This window comes from Homalodisca vitripennis, chromosome X (assembly GCF_021130785.1).
Source record: "Homalodisca vitripennis isolate AUS2020 chromosome X, UT_GWSS_2.1, whole genome shotgun sequence".
NCBI lineage: Eukaryota > Metazoa > Arthropoda > Insecta > Hemiptera > Cicadellidae > Homalodisca > Homalodisca vitripennis.
The window spans coordinates 90,274,001-90,294,006 of NC_060215.1; the positions used below are offsets into that span (position 1 = coordinate 90,274,001).

Sequence of the window (20,006 nt, forward strand, 5' to 3'; positions counted from 1 at the left end):
AATTTCAAACCAAAAGTGCATAGGAAAATATAAATAAATTTTGTACCCTATAAATGTAAATGTAAAAGTATTTTATTTTATATTGCTAGGCAAAATTACATACTTCTTTGAATTATTAAAGGCACAAAAAAGTGATGGTGTAAAAAAAAGGTAAAAGGAAAATGTCTTAAAAATGACATTTGTGTTTTGAAAACATAAAACAAACGGCCTTTATGAAAATGTCATGTATACATCATTGTGTTCTCTAGAGACATATACAGAAAATGGACATATTTTGTTTTATTGTTTCAATTCAACAATTACCAAGAATAAACCAGCAATGCATTTTCACTCTCTGTTTTTGGTAAATTATTCATTTTCAAAGGTACCAGAAAATATAGATTTGTTGTCTCTACAGTCTAAATGTATACAAGTTTAAACGTTTTTGCTCTAGATATGATGTATAGCTTTTTTAGGTAGTGCACATACACAATGTGAGAGCCTAAGCAGGAGTCTTAATGAATATGGTGACACCATCACGAACTCAACAAAATGGCAAAGTATAAGCAAACAATGCAGCTAACTTGTGTTCAGTTTATTTAAGTCAATAGAACAACTCTTCTTTTTTCATCCCATATGTTAGTTGACTTTGTACAAGAAGTGAATTATAAAATTAATTACTACTTTGCCGTAGAATAACTAGGTTACCAGTTTTTGATAGAAATACCAGGTAAAAATGTCTAAAACGGTGAATTATAACCAAAAACTGACAATTTGTCTAAGTTTTAGTGCATAATTTAAGCTTTCTAGTGGTGCCACTCTGGCGGTTGTCGTCTGCCTATTTGAGCGGATATAGAATTAAAAAAATTACGTTGACAGCTGAGGCTCGTCAAATCTCAGATTTACAACATAGTAAAACGTTTTTGTTATAATAAAACAATATATGAGTAAAATACAATACAATATGTATATTATACATGAAATTAATAGCAAGTAAATTTCAATGTCTTTTGATCCGCATGCTTATATATGAATTTTTAGTAACATTTCATAGTGAAAAGTTTATATGTGATAAGGCCTGCTCGAAGGATAACCAGGTTATTCTATGGTCTTTAATCATAAAGAAATGTATGATTTAAAGAATAACCTAGTTATTCTACTGCCCATTTAGGGTTCGATAGGGCCCTTAGGAAGAGATTGCAGATCTCTTAATGTACTGTCTTTGATTTTTAATCACTGAAAGTGTTTGATATTTTTTTTAAACCAATATCACTTGTAACACCAATAAATCTTAAATTTCTCAACACCTATTCAGGGGTGTAGTGGAGTGATAATTGGGGTGGGAGGGGCGGGGTAAAAGCAGATTAAAACCTATTCAACTAAGGTACTTTATGTATTAATTTTGGTTTATAACAATGTAAACTAGGTTTAGAAAGGTGTTTTATTATTTATTATTAGACAAGCAGTGCCACCTTATCAGGATACTACTATGTTTCGCCAAAGGCATGATTCTGGTGTGGCTCAATGGTCGAAGAGATTTGCATTGCACACAAAGGTAAGGTTAGTTTGTATATGTTTTGGATGGAATCCTGCGTTACCTGATTTAGCACTATCGACTCCTTGATTCCTTCAGGCGTCCACCGTTTCTTTTGTGTTATGACCTGTCGTCAACATTTTATATGTGCACAGTACATGTCCATTTCAGAATATAGTCTGAAATGGAAGTAACTGAGTGTTTTGGTCAGTACTCAATAGCAGATTTACTGCTGATTCTTTTGAAAAATTCAATTACTGTTGAATGTGTCAGTGTCATAAAGTTTTGTTGTATATATGTTGTTCTTGTTTACATTAAGGGTTATTTTGTTTCACTATGTTATGGATTCATCTGATTAAAACAATTGATGTTGTCCTTCACTTAATTAAATAATAAAGATAAATTTAACATTTAAATGGGGATTTGGAATAATCTATCTAAGGGTCAGGGCCAAATTAAAATTCTCCTTTCCTGTGCCTACAGATGAAACAAATGTACTTCCACCTGCATCAATTGTAAGTTCTTCATCATCAACAGCTGATGTTGACAATTTATTATAGTAGCCCTCCGTATGAACTAGGACTTGGGGACGCAAAAAAGAAGCGATTGCTTGGTTGTATTGTAAAAATGGTAAATTGAGCTGTATACTTGATGTCAAGTTCCTCATCTTGGTGTTCTTTAAAAGGAATATATTGCAATTGCAACGGATGTACTTTCACAATCAGTCTCACTGAGTTGAAAAAACTGTTAAACTCACAATTTCTTTAATTTTTGATAATTTTAATATAATTTCCATATCTTTTTACAACCTGACTGATGATAATGATTTAAAATCAAAATTATAACATAAAAAAACAAGAATTGTTTAGATGCGTTGCATTTTTATCATATTATTTAAACATTTCAGATGCTAATAAACGTGAATGTCTTTTAAGGTGGTACAATCGATTTTGGGTTGAGTAAAATTTTAAAATGTCACAATCCTTAAGATACCCTTCCTGAAGAAAAAAAAAAACAAAAGTTGTGTGGGCCACTTCATGATGGAGTTTATATATTTGAAGTAGTCATTTTGGATTATTTTAAAATCAGGCCCAATGGAAAATGGCTGAAGATAACAATTTGAAATTTTTACAAAAGGTATGTGAAATATGACTAGAGAAAACATTAACATATTTTTTTAATTAAAAAAATACAAGTGGTTTTTCTCCATGTATAAAATATAAGAGATAAAGAAATATTAATTTTATATATTATAGAATTAAAAACAGTTCAATCCCTCTGGGAGAATAGTATCTAACATTTGGCGTTTTTTAAATCATTAAACACTTATTCATAGAGAATTAATGTGTTGATTTTTAAAAAGACACCTTGCGCCTTTGGATTTTCAGTCTGCTTCCTGCCGGCTGCTTGTGGAGGCTCACTCACCCCACCACTGACAGTCCCCTTACCCCTCTATCAGTTTGTTCCTTTGCTCTGTTGTACGTTCTTGGCTGTGGAATAATCAAAGAAATAGTTTTACAATAAGGCTAATCATATTGATTCTTTGTTCTTGTAAGTTGAGCACACTTCTTTAATTAAATGTTGAATTGATATACGAGGGTCAGTCAAATATAAACAAGACTTTTAACTTATACGTTTATTAAAGCTAAACAATACAATTATTACATGTTACTGCTTTTCTACATAGTCTCCCTCAACTCTCACACACTTTTCCCAGCGTGAGGATAGCTTATCCTCTTCATCCCTTCTTCATAAAAGATTTGAGGTTGTGTCTTGAACCAATTGCACACAAATTCCTGTACTTCCTCATCACTTTCAAAACGGTTTCCACCAAGTGCTTCTTTGAGAGGACAAAAGAGGTGAAAGTCACATGGAGACAAATCTGGGCTGTAGGGAGGATGTTCCAATGTTTCCCAATCCTAGACTCAAGGGCAGGATATGGAATACATGGACCTGGAGTTGACATGGCTGTGCCCCTAGGAAGACATGCCTCAGTTTTTCAGGCGGAGGTCATGGCAATAGATTCATGTTCTAGAAGACTCACACAGTTGGGGACAAAAGGATTATCATACCTTATACTCTCTGATAGTCAGGCTGCACTGAAGGCACTGGATACCTGTTCGATTAATTCGAAAGCGGTCTGGGAATGCAGGAAGGCCCTAGCAGAGCTAGCAACAAATAACAGAGTAACACTCGGATGGGTGCCGGGTCATGAAGGAATTCATGGAAACGAAAAAGCGGACATCCTCGCCAAAAAGGGAACAGAATCCATATTGGTGGGGCCTGAGCCAGGTTGTGGAATATCCTTCTCCAGCATTAAAGCTCTGGTTAAAGATTGGGAAAAGAGGACAAGATACAAGAATTGGAGCAGAGCCTCGGGTTTAAGAATATCCAAAATGTTTATCTCTCCTTATGCAAAAGGGTGGACAGCTCTCCTAGACCAGAATAAGGAGGATATAAGACTGATATTAGGAATGTTGACAGGACATGGCCCTCTGAGGAAGCACCTTGTGAAGGTAGGCCTTAGTAGGAGCAGCGAATGTAGACTCTGTGGAGAGGAGGAGGAGTCAGCAGAGCACATTTGGTTGGATTGTCCTGCCATCGTAGAGACTAGGAAAAGATACTTGGGAGCATATCTCCTCAGCCCCAAGGACATCAGAGAACAGGAGCCCTTAAATCTGATTGGTTTTTGCAAAAGCCTCGGTTTTTGAGGGCACAAATAAAAGTAAGGGAGGCGCAAAGGTCCTTTTAGGACTAAGTGCGGGGACAAAGTGTCCTCTTCCCTCAGAAGGAAAAAAAAAAAAAAAAAAAAATGTTTCCCAATGAATTTGGCGTAATTTCTCTTGGGTCAAGGCAGCTGTGTGAGGCCTAGCATTGTCATGAAGCAAAATGACATCTCTGATTGGCTGATTACGCCTTTTGTTCTGAAAGGCTGCTTTTGCTTGCTCAAGAAGTTGACAGTAATAAGCAGCGTTCACAGTACGACGTTCGTGTAAAAAGTCAATAAGCAAAACGCCTTTGCAGTCAAAAAAGATGGTGGCAAGAACTTTCCCAGCAGACAACCGTGTTTTGGCTTTCACAGGGCGAGTTTCGTCTTTCCTTCGCCACTCCATTGACGCCATTTTGGATTCAGGAGTGTAGTGATGGACCCACGTTTCATCACAGGTTATTATGCGATTTAAAAAACCATTCCCCTCTCTCTCAAGCTGATTCAAAAGCCTTTGGCAAATGTCTCTCCGGGTTTGTTTTTGATCGAAAGTCAGAAGCCGAGGGACCCATCTTGCACAAATTTTCCGAAAACCCAGATGCTCTGTGACGATGGAATGCATACTACCATGACTAATTTCCACTTCACTGGCAATTTCATCTATCGTTAAGTGTCGATCATTTTCAATAAGTTCACGAACAGCACAAATGTTCTCATTAGTCAAACTGGTCCTTGGACGCCTATTGTGACTTTCATTTTGAACTGTTTCACGTCCGCCTTTGAACTTTTTAACCCAATCGTACACTTGAGAACGTGATAAAGTCTTATCCCCAAACTGAGTTGTCAGTCTAACAAAAATTTCACTTGGTTTAACACCTTCGTTTGTCAAGAACTTAATAATAATTCGTTGCGCAACTGCAGGTACAACCTCTTGTTCAGACATGGCTACAATGACAAACAAAACAGCACTGAGAACGCATAGTAATAAAAGTCCTGTTTATATTTGACTGACCCTCGTATGTATATAATGTTGTACTAATGAGTTTAAGAGAAATAAACTGTTCAAAACATGTTTAGATGTGAAAATTACAATGGAAAGAACGAACTTCAGCGCTTGACAAGAGCATTTTATGTGACCTGGGCTATATGCTTTAACGTTTTTTATTCTTTGATACTGGAAAAATACTAAAAATCATCATTATCCAATAATATAAAAGAGTAATAAAAAATGAAATACCCTAAAAGAGTAATAAAAAACACAATACCCTAATTGGAATAACAATTTAAGTGTTCAAATCGGTGTGAGGTTTAAATAAATATTCTAACCATCTAATTAATAAATTATCTATGTACAAATGTAAAAACAGGAAAAAAACAAAAATTAATAGAAATTGATCAATCGGTACACATTTAACACAGAAATTAGTCATCTTACAATCACGCCCTATGTAAAATGGTTGAAGATAAGAATAAGTTATTTTACTGGATGTACCAGACAAGGAATTGGCATGCGTCTTATTTTAAAATAATTAATTCCTTAAAGAATAACTTTATTAATAAGTATGTCATCGTCTAAAACTAAGTTTCTTAAAAAATATAGTTTTCTCAAGTCAAAAATCATGTCACTCCTTAAAAACAATCACATGTTTAACTAACATACTTACTGTAAAACATTCACCTTTTTCATATTCAGCCATTTTTATTTGATCCTGTTTTTACAACTGTCTAAATTTCCTAATTTTATTGTCTATAATTCCTGTAAAAGATAAAAAAATATGATTAGATCACTTCTCAGTTATTGGCTGAGCATCAGCTTAGTCTTTTCTCAAGGGTCTGCAGTCATTCATTTTTGTGTGCCTCTCTGTCCACATGTTATCTCGAAAACGAACTGACTTCTAGGATTGAAATTTTGTATAAACTTACATTTGTATAAAAGGAACACAGAGTTCAATGATGGTGCAGGTCAATCCAAGAATAAACAAATTTGTAAACAGACTCAGGTTCATTCATATAATATTTTAACATGTAATATTTGGTACATTGGTTGGTAAGGGCTTTGTTACATTACATTGGGTCCTTCGATACTCCATTTTAGCCTATGAATTTATTGACTGAGTCATCACTTGAGGGACTAGAAAAATTAATTTATGTCTGTCTGTCAGCTTCTGTTATTCTTACTAATTTTTAATGGATCTTAAAATTGCGAGTGTTCAAAAGTTTTAGAAGTATACAATAAAATTGAATTGTTCAAGAAACAGCCATATCAGGAGTCTACTTATCCATCTAAGTTAGAAAGGGAATTTGACCTCTCGATGTAGTTTATAAAATTGTATCATAAAAAAATTCTCTATCTCTTGGATTAATCTGTAAAATAATCCATCCCTATTTGTATCTATTTGTATTTGTATCTTGAAACACAAAAATAAAATAAACAAAATTGGTAGTTTCAAATTGATTATGGTAAATGAAAAAATAAATACAGGATTTGACTAAAGACTAATTTATACTTAATATTTTATAGAAGGCATGTTTTAAAAATTAGTATTATGTAGAGATTTTGCACAAATGCGGATAGTTGCCATTTTGAAACCTTTTATTGGTTGAGATTAAACTTTTATTGGTAGAGAACTTATCCGAGTAACATGTAAGTACTGTCTTAGTACCAATTCTTGTTTGAATTAGCTATTGTGGCTGTTTACTACTATACTATATCACACTGTAACTGTATATTAGCCAAAGCTGCACCATTTTCCATAAATCAATATTGGCAGTACAGACACAAAAGTACGCTTTTTAGTATTAGGCAATTATTCACAATTTTTATTTTTCTTGCACTTTTTTGACATCTCTCAGTTTAAAGATGACGACTTTATAAGTTTTGAAAAAGAAATGGTTATATCTTGGTTTTTACTATCTCACATTTTGCATAAATATTTTTGTATAGGAATATAGGCGAAACTTCAGTTTCTGTTTAAAAATTGTACAGATGTAACGCTTATCATTATAAAATTAATATATAACAAGATATGTAGTATTTATTGGTATATAAATAAATTTCATAATTTTATGAGACATACCAAATACTTGATGGACTGAGTAAAAATTAAAAAAAAAAATATTTGCTACAAATTTCTAAAAGAATGCTTTCAAAACATTAAAAGCGTCCAGCCACTAAGGAAATTTCTAATTGCGAGATCTAGGGTTGAGGAGGATTAAGAGCAGGTCTAAGATAACCATTTCCCGGTCCTCATAGTTGAGAGCGAACAGTCCAGTAGGCTGTGTTATCGCAGTAAGTGCAGAAAACAGGAAAATGTGACCTAGCGGTCTGAGTGTGTGTTACTGACATATAGACAACCTTGGTCTATGGAACAAAATGACCTGTATGTAACTTTGCAAACTTAAGGACCGTCAGAAGGTAAATTCATAATCCATTAACTAATATACTCAAAACAAACAGCTATTAACAATTTGAATGCTGGGTTTAGCTCTAGTTTACCTTCCTCTAGTGCAGACACTGTACTATGTAAATGGATTATGCAAAAAATGCAATGGATCTTGACTTTATCTTCATAGAGAATTGTTCTTTGTCTGCAACTTGAACTCACATTGATTAAACCCTTCCCACCATACCTATGTCATATGACGAATTAACAATTGCTTTCCAGTGTAATTAACAACCTCAAGAGGCACAACTTAACAAAAAGCAGTAATGAGCCATCATGTAAAAGTAATGGAAATTATGAAGAAGAATTGTGTTCCTTCATATCTCAAAGTACTCGAAAGCAGTAGCTGGCCTTCCAACAAATCCGATTATTTTGAATTCAATCAAAATTTAAAAATAGTTTTAGAGAGTACTTTGCAAACAATCTGATAAAACACTTTTTAATAGTATGAAAATCATAAAAAATATCTCAGTGGAGCTAATAAAGTAACTGTGGTGTATTAGTTAAATAATATTATGTTTTATCTTCAACAACTTTCTTTAGTTATTAGAACAGTTAAACACAAAACTTTAATCTTTAGCAAATTCAGTTTTAGTTATGTCATGAACTAGTACTCATACCACGGTAGCGTCATAAGACTTAGCGTCATAATGTAAATTCAATGTATTAAAAAAAAATTGTATTCAGTACTTATAAAACACTGTTAATACAGTCTAAATTTAAAAAATACAATTCTGGCTACTTATATGTGACACACATTTCAATCTCATGTGAAAGGAGTAAGTATTAATGTGTTAATATTCTACAGGAAGAATACAATGAATAAAAATACATCAAACAAGGTAAAAAATGGATTTATTACTTTAACATCATAAAACCCTTTTTCTTTCATAACAAAAAGTTAATGTATTTCCTTCTACAAAAATAACAGTCTTATATTGGATCTACAATACTCAAGCTTGTGGCATCAATCTTATTTTTGTTGATTATGAATAAAATATTTATTTAATATCACAACTACATGTTAAGTCTTAATTTTATTAATAAATTATATAATGATTCAAACAGTGTTAGAAACAACTACAGTATTATTATTATATAAATTACTATCATTAATCACATCAAAGAACAACAGTAAGAACAATAATTGCATGTGTATATCATTGCACAGACTGTTCAGGTAAGACAAGGAGGGGAAGGGGTTAGCTAAATGTTTACATTAGCTGACGATGGAGGGATATAACGTTGTACATAAACATATAAATAATATTTTACTGCTCAAACATTAAAATGTATTTTTATTCCTGTAAATAAAAGTCTTTGAACAAATGATTTAACGTTATCCATGTATGTGTAGTGGACAAATGTGTTTTATGTTAGATTATCATCTATTTGCAATATTATCAACATTTGCTGCATTCAATAATTTTAAATGTTTTTAAATTTTTTGTATAACCATAGTAATGTGGGACAATCAATGGTTAGATTACTTGTATTAAATTATTATTTGATTACTTGTCTTCTAAAATATACTAAAATGCATTGAAAAAGGAAATCTTTTAATACAATTACATCACTTTTATAATTCTCAATTCAAATATTTAGAAGTGCATTATTTACTAAAATTTTAATAAATGTTAAAAGAATATACAACTATAAATAATAAATGCATGAGTTTGATTCACATATTTTAATGAGCTGTGAAATTTTATCTAACATTTTATAACTCCTCACATTTTTTATGATTAATCATTTTATAAACGAAATCAAAATGCAAACTCCAAGAGATTTTCTACTAATTATAATAGGATTATTAAGAGATTTATAACAAGATTTTGCTGTTGTTAATACAAAAATTGTTACATACCTTTGTAAACTAAACATTTTATTTATTCAAGCAAGTGCTATATTGAAATGAATTTTTAACAAATTCTTAATGTATTAAAAAAACACACAAAAGGCTCTTTTACACTATTAACATTGAAGACTGTATGTACTGAACTTCAATGGATACAAAGTAATTTACTGATATAATGTTAACTACACTGAGTTAAACATGCATGAAAAACATGTTAACAAGCTAAGGTAACATTGTTATAACTAATTAATACAAAATGTTTGATTCTTACAATTTTATTAACAAAAAACAAACTGTATCATAAATATACATATTTAGTGAGTTAAATGCATGATAATTAAAACTAAGACATTAAAATTATTTTAAAAATGCAATTGATAGAAGAAAATTAATACAACAAGAAATAATTACAGATAATTATCCATATAAAACTAATAGATATATCTATAACATTAACTATGATACTTGTAAATAACTCTGTGCCAGAATAAATAACACAACTATACAAATAAAACAGTAAAATTACTTTATAATATATATTATACAAAATGTGAAACAAATATTATGGACAGCTTAAAATGTAAAACAGGATATAAGACTAGACTTAAAAATTATTAAATTCTGTATTTAAGTAATACTATAAAATCTGTTTTTAGCTACAGGTAATTTTTATCATAAACAGTGGTTAACATTTGTTAATTTTTTACTTACAAAACTGCAACAATTTCTGCACATGTACAGTTAGTTATCTTGATCTTTTTGACATTGAGCTTGTTTTCTTGATTATAAAGAAAAATAAACTGCATTAAGTATATAAAGGGATTGCTGGAAAAACTTTGTATTCGGACACCAATAAAGCGGTGCTAACAGTATATAACATCATTTGAAGTGTGCTGTGAAAACAGTCTGTTATAGATATTACATTTTTTATTTAAAATTAGGAAAAATCATTTACGCAGAACATGAGCTTCAAATGCCCAACATTTTATAGCTTCTCTTGAGAGCTGAAAATTGTGTACTATTAGCTAATCCAACAATTATTATAAAACACTATTTTAATTAAAAAATATTGTTTCTACATACTTTTTAAATGTTAACTGATCATATTTCACACAAAAGCTGCTAGGAAGTGTGCAAACAAATAGCTTGTAGATATGCTATACAAACTTCTACAGATTTATATCTGTATATTAAACATTAGACAAACAAGAAATGTTAACTACGTGATTATATTTAAGGGACAACAGATCTTTTAATATTTCTCCTTCCCATCCATATAGAATATAGTTCAATGTGGGTGACCTGATTGTGATGAAAAAAGAGGTCTTGTGCTAGGTGGTAACTACATAGCACGCCAGAACCTGTTCATTAACAACCTAGACTTATGACCCACACTTGTGCCACCTTTCCTCCCAGATATGTTTATTAGATATGTAAGTTAAAAGTATGTTTCAAAACAATAACAAATAGTTATTTTAATATTACAATCATCATCACGTCATTAAGAAATCAGAATTCTTTCAAGATGGACTAATGATATTGCAATACATTTCCTAAATAAACAGAATAAAATTATGATGGGTTTACATAAATCTATAGCTTCTTTGCTCGACCCCCTAAATTGCACTGATTATTTTCTCTATAATGGATTCTCTATGTAAAAACAATATTTTAAAAATCACATTAGATACAACACAGAAAATATGCGAATTCTTGTTATAAAACGACAAACTTCTTCGATAAAATTGTAAGAACTATATTTATATATATTCAGTCTTCAAACAGAATTCTTCATACTTCAGCAAACCAATCTTATTAACCTCAGGCTCAAATTAAGTAACTTCTAATGAAAACCCCTTCAAATTTAATGTGGATTCTGTTGATACCTCTCCAAATTTAACCAACACACTGCTTTGTCACTTACAGCTGTGGTTAATAAAGTACTAAGTGGATATAAAATATCATTTGTATATTCATTTTAATGTCTATGTGTTAAGAAGAGGAACAACTTCCATCTGGTAAAGGTAAGTCTGTTCTTCCTACTATATCAGCTATCATCTTAAGATTTCTGAATAAACTAAATCACACTGCTGCTCCACTTGCCACTTCTTAATACTCGATCTTAACCTTAATGATACAACCTTAATTCCCTCTTCAGCTGCTTGGTTTCAACCTCTAATAGACAATCAGTTTCATTCTCAGCTTCAACAGCTGCCTCTTCTATTCCATTTTGTCTTAGGCATCCTGTCCTCAGTCTTATGAGCTACAGGGTTAATTTAAAATCATCCAGCGTGTGGAGTAGAAAAACCACTCATAATGTACTTATCAGGCATAAACATGTACATTTTTTATGCATGGCTCAATGTGCCCACATGCTCAAATTGGAAATTTTGAGGGTAGCTAATAATTTTTAAATCTATCTTCTAATAAAAAGACAGTTTTTTTATTACTTTGTTAAATGTGCTAAGTTCTGTGTTTAGCACAAACACAAACTGTTGACTTTCTTGAGGATGGCATTAAACTGTACTCAGATAATTCTTTAAATCTGATAGATTGAGATAAGTCAAATTGCAATTGCAACTGTCTGTAATGGGGGTTAGCTCTCTGCTCAGTCTCTTCGCTTCAGTAGCCTATATATCTGTCTCCAGATTCTCAATTTTATGGCTTTTAATTTGATCCGGCTTTTCCAAATTCTGTTTCTTGTGGAACATAGCTTTTCCATGCTATGATCAAATGGAAGAAAAAGTGGTAAACAATATTTTAAAAAAATAGTCTCTAAAAAAAGCATTACATTGGTTGTATTCGTAGGGAAAACATTTTCCTAAACACATTAAAAAACTTGACATTTAAAACTTAATACCACCTACTTGACCAAGATAAAAAAAATTCATGTAAGGTGCATTATGTTTAGAAAATAAATAACATATTTTACAATTAAAAAAAAGGATAAATAAGGATTTGTTCCAAATTGATTCAATTATACACAGGATATAGTCTGGAATTTTCTAGTGTTAAATCAGAATATGTATAATAATTCTGATAGGAGAGAGCAATCTTATGTCTTCTGTTCTGGTGGCCAAAAAGAAGACTAAGGCAGTTACAGGTCCCATGTAGAAGACGGTACATTGCTTAACAAAATGTATGACTCTGTAAAATGGCACTGGCTTGGTATTTAGAGTTCCAAGAACAAAACAAAATAAATGGATACAATAATTTTTTGATAGTACACAGGCACATTTGACACTTCATTCACTTCATTTTAAAAGTAATTTCCTTTCCCGTTCCATATATTTATCACAATTTTGTGCAACATCCTTATAAAGTAACATTAGAAAAGCTGAGATCAATGATTTTTAAGTTTCAGTTCAACAATGATTACGGCTATGCCATGTAAATAATTTTTTTCCAATCTAACATGTGGACTAGGTATTCATTTTCTAACTTTCACCACCACCGTTGGATTGATGTTTGGCTTAAATTAAAGTAAGTATACATTATCATATTGGGCATAAAAAAAGCTAACGAGTAGGTTAAGAAGTTAATTCTTGGTTATAGCGTTAAAGAGAAATACTTACTGAGCAACTGCAGGACTAGTGATGAGCTAGAACTTTTAATTGGTCATTGTCTTAGAGGTCATCCCTGAATTACGTAATACCCCAGGAGGGGAGGGTTTTGGCAGCATTACGGTGGAGAGAGGGGTCTGATGCAGTGTTACATAACTACTAAACAATTAACTCCAACAAAAATTAATTCCGTGAATACGTTCACAAAATTTGCTTATTTCCTTCCAAAGATTAAAGATTAATATTATATCCCCCCCATCCTCAATAAAAGCAATCAGAAAAAAGTTTAAATTCTTTGAAGAAGATAAAATTTTGCAACATATTACGGATAAACTAGTCATAAACCCATTATAAATTCAAATATGCAAGTTGGTAAAAAAAGAATCACTTAGAGGTCTATAATATTAGGAGTGACTGGTGCGACAAGCAAGAAGATGCCGAATCATCCGTCAATGCATGTGCATTACAGTCAAGTGTAACAGTACAGTGAGTGCTATGCATAGATATGGTGTAGTGAGTGTCTTGCTACATTATGGTTGCATTTGGATTTTAGTTAAAATGACTAGAAAGGAAGGCAGGAAAAACAGTTCAATTGTAGATTTTAAGTTAAAAATAAACAAACAGTTCAAAACTATGGTCTACAGTAATGGAATGCTAATTTTATAGTAATAAATCACGGTTTACTTTGGAGTTTAAAATTGTCTTTATTATATTACACTTTTTAGAATAATATAAATTAGAGAGGGTGTTGGTGGCAACATTACGTAATTATTGACAGGGGTTAGAGTTACCATTACAAGGGGGGGGGGGTAGGGAGGGTCTGTAAAGTCAGATTTTAACGTTATGTAATTAAGGGACAAACCCTTAACATATAATTATTGACTATTAAAGTAGAGAACATATAATCGTCAATCAGGATTATATATATATAGTTTATTATGACCAAATTAATGTCTCACAATACGAATAAGGAGGCATAACAGACTTCCAGTACTAAGTCAGTAATCACACATCGGAAACTGGTGAAAATGTAATACAAAGTGATCACTGTATGCTAACCACTATGCAATATGTAGGCTACTGATTGAAGTGTATGTGACATCAAAAGACTTATCAATCTGATTACATTACATTATCAATTGAATGCCAGTTACATTATATAGTAAAAAGGTGCCTGCTTAACATTTTTACACACAGTCCAAATTGGGTAAAGTGGCATAACATCAAGTGATTCATTAAATATACTTCTGTACCATAACTGCTATGGGAAACTGATATGTTAAAAAGATAAAATCGGCTTTTCTTTGTGCAAAATCACATAGCACCAAATCATTTGCGTCTGGTTAATTTACGCTGCTCTGAATAAATCTGGTTTCACTTTTAGCTTCGTAGTGAATCATCTCCACACACCTTAGACAGACAAAGGTGGGAATATTGCAAAAGGACAGTTAGTTTCACATGTCTGTGAGACAAGTGGATGATCTACATTTATTTTACACTTTAATTTGTTTGTACTGTAATAAAATTAAAACAAAGGTGTACCAAATGGCCAGTTAAGTTATCAGCTGATTTGATCAACAGTTCTGTTAGTTTTAGGGTATAAAAATCATGTAATTGTTATAGGACATCATATATAAAAAAACTTACAATGCTGTAAAAATTTAAAAATTGGATTATTTTAATAAGCTAAAAATAATAGATGGAAGCTTGTTTTGTATTAGCTGAACATTTATACATAGAAACTTATAACTGCCACTTGTAAAACATAAGAAGATATTATATAAAAATGCAGAATGTAAAAAAATGTTTAAAAAACTACAAGCGAGATTATGTTTTATCTTAGTTGCTTTTGTAACTGCAGGCAATGATCATCCTGAAATCATCTAATAAATAAGAATGAACATCTTTATCAATAATGTGAATAAAGTTAAACAGTATAAACAGCCAAAGCAAGCAAAGCAGTATAACAAGTAGGACTTTTCCATATTTTTAACACAAACAGTAGGACAAAAATGAGTCCTGAATTTTGTACTGGAATGGGAAACTGATAAAGAGAAACAAATAGGAGTTCTAGGCAACAAATCCTCAGTGTTGATTTAATATACAGATTACTTTGATCACTGTTTTAGTAACCACAGCCTGGAAGCTACAAAAGAATAATTATTACCTTGATAACTGAAGTCCCTGTATTTGTTGAGCCTATTTATTTTCTCTACAGGAGTTCAAACTCATAATGAATTAATGTTTATAAATTTTTGTGACTAAGTCATATTACTGCAATTCCTTAAATTCTGTAGTACTGGCTACTTCTTGAGCCAGTTCATTGAAAGTATCACCACAGCCCGAGAGGTCAGCCAAGTTATTCAGGTGAAGTTCTATATCATCAGAAAATGAAGGACCAGGAATTGACAAGTTATCCAATAATGGTATAATATTCCTCTTGGCTGACAAGTTGGTGATGTCAACCATTTGAGATGTGCAAGCTGTAGGAGTTGAAGGATATGATTTTGAGGCTGACATCAGAGGAAGTGCAGAAACAATTGGATCTCGGCTGCTGTTGGAACACTCATTGTACACAACAGGTGTGTTGGGTTGACTTCTGGAAATGCGCAAAGGCTCGGTGGCATTGGTTCTTGCAATTTCATTGTCAGTTAAAAATTCACATAAATTTGAAATTACAGTCTCCATCGACTCTTCATTTCCTCCTATTTCACTACCATCATGCATAGTCTCATTTTCAAAACTATTCTCTGTTAATATACTGTCATAAGCTCTCTTATATCCATTTAAAACAGAATCCCACACATACAATTCGCTGGGTTTTATTTCAAGGGAAGACAGTTTTTTATTTTTTGAGATAGAAACAGGAAAGGGTAATGTATTTGATTTTGGAGAAATGGCTTCGCTGCTGGTTAATGTAGGTACAGAATGAGATCTAAATGAAGTTGGACATTGAGATGAAAATTGGGAAACGTCAACAGCTAGTGGCTCTGTTTTTATTTGATTACTTTCATCTACTGTATCATATCTAATTTTGTTTTTATTTGGAATGTTGATTTCAGAGCATTTTCCAGTCAACAAAAGGGATTGTAAAAGAGATGAGGTGGGCTTTGCCACTGATTTAGTGTCATCTGGCAGTTTGACAGGGGACATACTTTTTCGGAAACTAAACACTGGAGAATTACAAGAAGACATGGGTGAAGCTGGTGAAAGGAAAACACCAGACGAGGAACTTGGTGAAATCAAAGGACTATATTTGAGAGATTCTAGCTGTTCTTGATTTGTATCCTGAGGTGTGGATCTGCCCTTGAGGACAGTATTATTGGATGATGAAGAACAGTTGTTGATGACTGGAGAAGGTGTGCTGGAGAGCGATGTTGATCGAGACAAACTTTTTAACGTGGACATTTGCACAAGAGCAGTTTGGAGAACTGGGCTAGGAGCTGGCTGGGTTTGAGAATTACCATTAAAATTTGTTGTGGAGAGCTTACCTCGAAAAACTGTATCACGAGGAAAAACAAAGGGACTCAAGTTCATATTTGATTTTGATATTGTAGGAGGTCTTGGTGAAATTGGAGTGAAACTAAAGTTTTTCCTGTAAATGTTTGGGCTTTGAGGAAATGAATCAGGAATGTTGTTTTCAAAACTTACACGTCTCTTGCAATTATTGTTGGTGAGCGCAGCAGTAAATACCGATTTTTGTGCAGGTTGCATTAAGTTTTTTTGAATTGAGGACATAAGGTAGTTATTTAAATCTACTTGTGTAGTTTTTGAAAGTTCTTCTTCACTAAAGCTGGATGACTGGCAGCGAAATTTTCCAATAGCCTCTTCTGATATATTCTGTTCTAAGAGCAGTCTCAGCTGAGAAATGTTCTTGTCATTGTATTCTTTTTGTTCTGACTTTACAGGATCTTTAAAATATTTAAGTAGCTCTTCTTCTGGTTCCTGAGAGTTACCTTCATCTTGCAAGAAGTCATGCAAGCTTTCAGTAGTTAAGTAGCCTAAATCATCATTATATATATCATTCTGATCACAATCCTGTGTATCACTGATGTCAATGTTTATACTAATATTCCGAATAAAGTTATCATTTAGCTGTCTACTATCATTAGATAGTGAAGGTTTTCCAGAAAAGTTTAAACTATTGCCTGCTTTCTCCTTTCTTGATACCTCTTTCATGCTAGATTTAACTTCTAGCAATGGTTCCTCCTCTATTGAAGCTATACCAAAATTATCTTCGGTGGGAGCTGGTAGATTGCTTACTTCGGATGACTTTCTAAGTTTATGCCTGATTACTCTGCTGGTATCACTATTTTTCTTTGATATCTGCGTCATTTTTACAGATGCTGATTTGTTACCATTAAGTTTAATCTTTTTGTCTAAATTTGTACTTTGTTCAGATTTGAGATCAAAGCAGTTAATATGGGAATTCTTGATTTCTATTGTATCAACATTAATCTGCTTTTGGTTATTGATATCACAGATATTGCTTGTATCACTATTGGCAGCCACAGTGGAATCTTGTGGACTTTGAGCACTTGTGGGATCTTTTAACAATTTTAAACCTTTCTTACCAAAACTTTTTTCACTTTTACATTTAAAAAAGTTTGAAGTTTTCTTTTTCTTTGCAGACTTTGATAGAGATGCTTCTTTATCATCAACCTGCAAAAGAATCCCAAAATTAACAAAGAGTGCACTAGGCTAATATACTGAGACCAAAATGTTAATTTTTATTATATTTATTTCTTCAAAATATAGTTGCCATGAAACAGCCATATTTACAAAACTATACCATAGTGAAATTTAAAATACGACCAGAAATATCAACAATTTAATTTTTGTACGTTACATTCAGGTTAGTTATGGCATAGTTGAATGAAAATTTAAAAATAATTTACAACAGCAAGAGTTATAAAACCCTGAACTATATTTTAATAATTTGTAGTTACTAAAAAAATACAAGCAAAGGTTAAAACATTCAAACACTACAAAGCTTAACAGTACGCAATTAATTTTAATTTTATAAACCAGTTCAGAGAATAGTAACAAAAATCATTAACATAATAGTATTCTCAACTACAAGAGTTAACCAATTGATAATCATACACATTTTCAGTAAAAATTCTTGAAATATGCATTTTTTAACACCTTTTTCTAGTTAGAACAAGAAATTAATTCACTTAAAGTGCTCAAGTGATTCCGGCAAATGATGACATATTACACTTCAGATTAAGAATTTTGTTTTAAAAAATCACCCAAAAATAAAGAACTGTAATAGAGAAACAGAGTGTTAAGCCTATAACATGCAGCCAAACCCAAATATTAGTGTAAAAAACATTAAGCGAACTACTAACACAGCTCAAGTTATAACCTGATTATAAAATTATAACAAATATAATTTTATGACACTTGACTTTGATGTGCAATTTTTTTTATTTCTCCAATCTTTTCTCTTTTCTTTTTTTTATTTTTTTAATGTTTCATAACAAGAGAGCAGATGTAAGTTATTGAAATGTTGTGTTTTGTATAATGGCAAATGTCTATCATGTACCTTATTTTTTCCTATTAGTCACCCATTATCAACAAATAAGTAGGCTTGCATTGTTTCATACTTACAGAATAAGTATCCTTACATGTTTTTAATAAATAAGATTAAAATGTGTTACTGTTTCAGAAAGGTAGTTCCAAGAGTTTGGCTCCAATGTAGCCTGGTTACTCTTCATATTTGGTTAGTCATTGTACAGGAAAACAGTAATGTGTTGCATATCAGGTGTTCTATGTATGCAGCTGTGATCCTGTTTTAAATGGATGTAGGGTCATTTTTGCAAGCGCATGTGACAACTTCCAACATGAAAAGTCCAACCACAGTAAGGATATTGAGCTCTGAATTTCTCCCTACAGAATTCTATAAGAGTCAGCTCTCCAAGAATCCTTATAGCTCTCTCCTGTTGAATGAGCACTCGCTGTATGTTTCTCTTAAATGAGTTTCCCCAAACTAATAGACCTTACCGCAGGTGCAATCCAAAAAAGAGAGTGGTAGGCTATTTTGGCCTGAGTACATAAATTCCTGTGCTTAATTTCTTGCAAGGGATTGTCTATGTTGGGTGTCCAGGTTATACATTTGGCAATCGTGATTCCAAGCTAGGTAGTGCTATTAATAATTTATGTCTGGAAATCTTGTAATGGTTTAATTTTTATTTCCAAAAATTAAGTTTTTCTTTACTGATTCACCACTACATTATTCTTTTGATAGTAATAAGCAGTTGTGTTTAGCGCTATGTTGTCTGTAGCTGCAATATTATTTGGATCATTGTTCCCTAGTAATAGGAAAGTATCATTAGCAAACATAAGTGTTGTGCTATGTTTTTGCATATATGCTGGGAAATCATTTGTAAATAGAGTGAACATTACTGGCCCCAATATAAGTCTTTGTGGCACACTCTATGCTATATTATGGGGTTTGTATTAGATAAGCTGAACTGATCCTTTATATATGTGCCTAATTTTTACTATTTGCTTCATATTGACAAGGTAGCTTTCAAACTAGTTAGCTGATTGCCCTTCAATAGAAAAAGTTTTCCAGAAGTTGGTTGTGGTCCAGAAATTTGAATGCTTTTCTGTAGTTCAATAGTATAGCTATGGGAATGTTGTCAGATTCCTAGTGGTCAATGATAGTTTGTCAACTAATGCTGTGGAAGGAAGTTGATTTTCTGGAAGTAAAGCCATGTTGTTAAGTAGTGATTAAGTTATATTGTTTTAGATGTTTGACTAGTCTGAACAGGAAGTTAAATGAGGGATATAAGTCTGTAGTTGTTTGGATCTGTTGTAATTTCTTTCTTAAATCTGGGGTAAACTCATGCTATTTTTAACAGTACTAAGAATTTGTCTTGTGCAAAGGATTTATTTGCTGTCTGTTAATGGT

General features: G+C 32.2%; 1 protein-coding gene across 2 annotated transcripts in view; it reads right to left on the reverse strand.

Moving 5' to 3' along the window:
* Positions 1-2,673: 2,673 nt before the first annotated feature.
* Positions 2,674-20,006, reverse strand: part of LOC124369335 (DNA-binding protein RFX5-like) — a 73,198-nt gene continuing 55,865 nt past the window's right edge. The window contains exon 8 of one of the 2 annotated variants that reach the window (XM_046827301.1): positions 2,674-3,003. In XM_046827301.1, the coding sequence (XP_046683257.1) occupies positions 2,935-3,003 (69 nt within the window). In that variant the 3' untranslated portion in view covers positions 2,674-2,934. Of the gene's footprint in view, positions 3,004-8,501; positions 17,747-20,006 lie in introns of those variants that run through there. The other variant, XM_046827300.1, reaches the window with a different exon arrangement.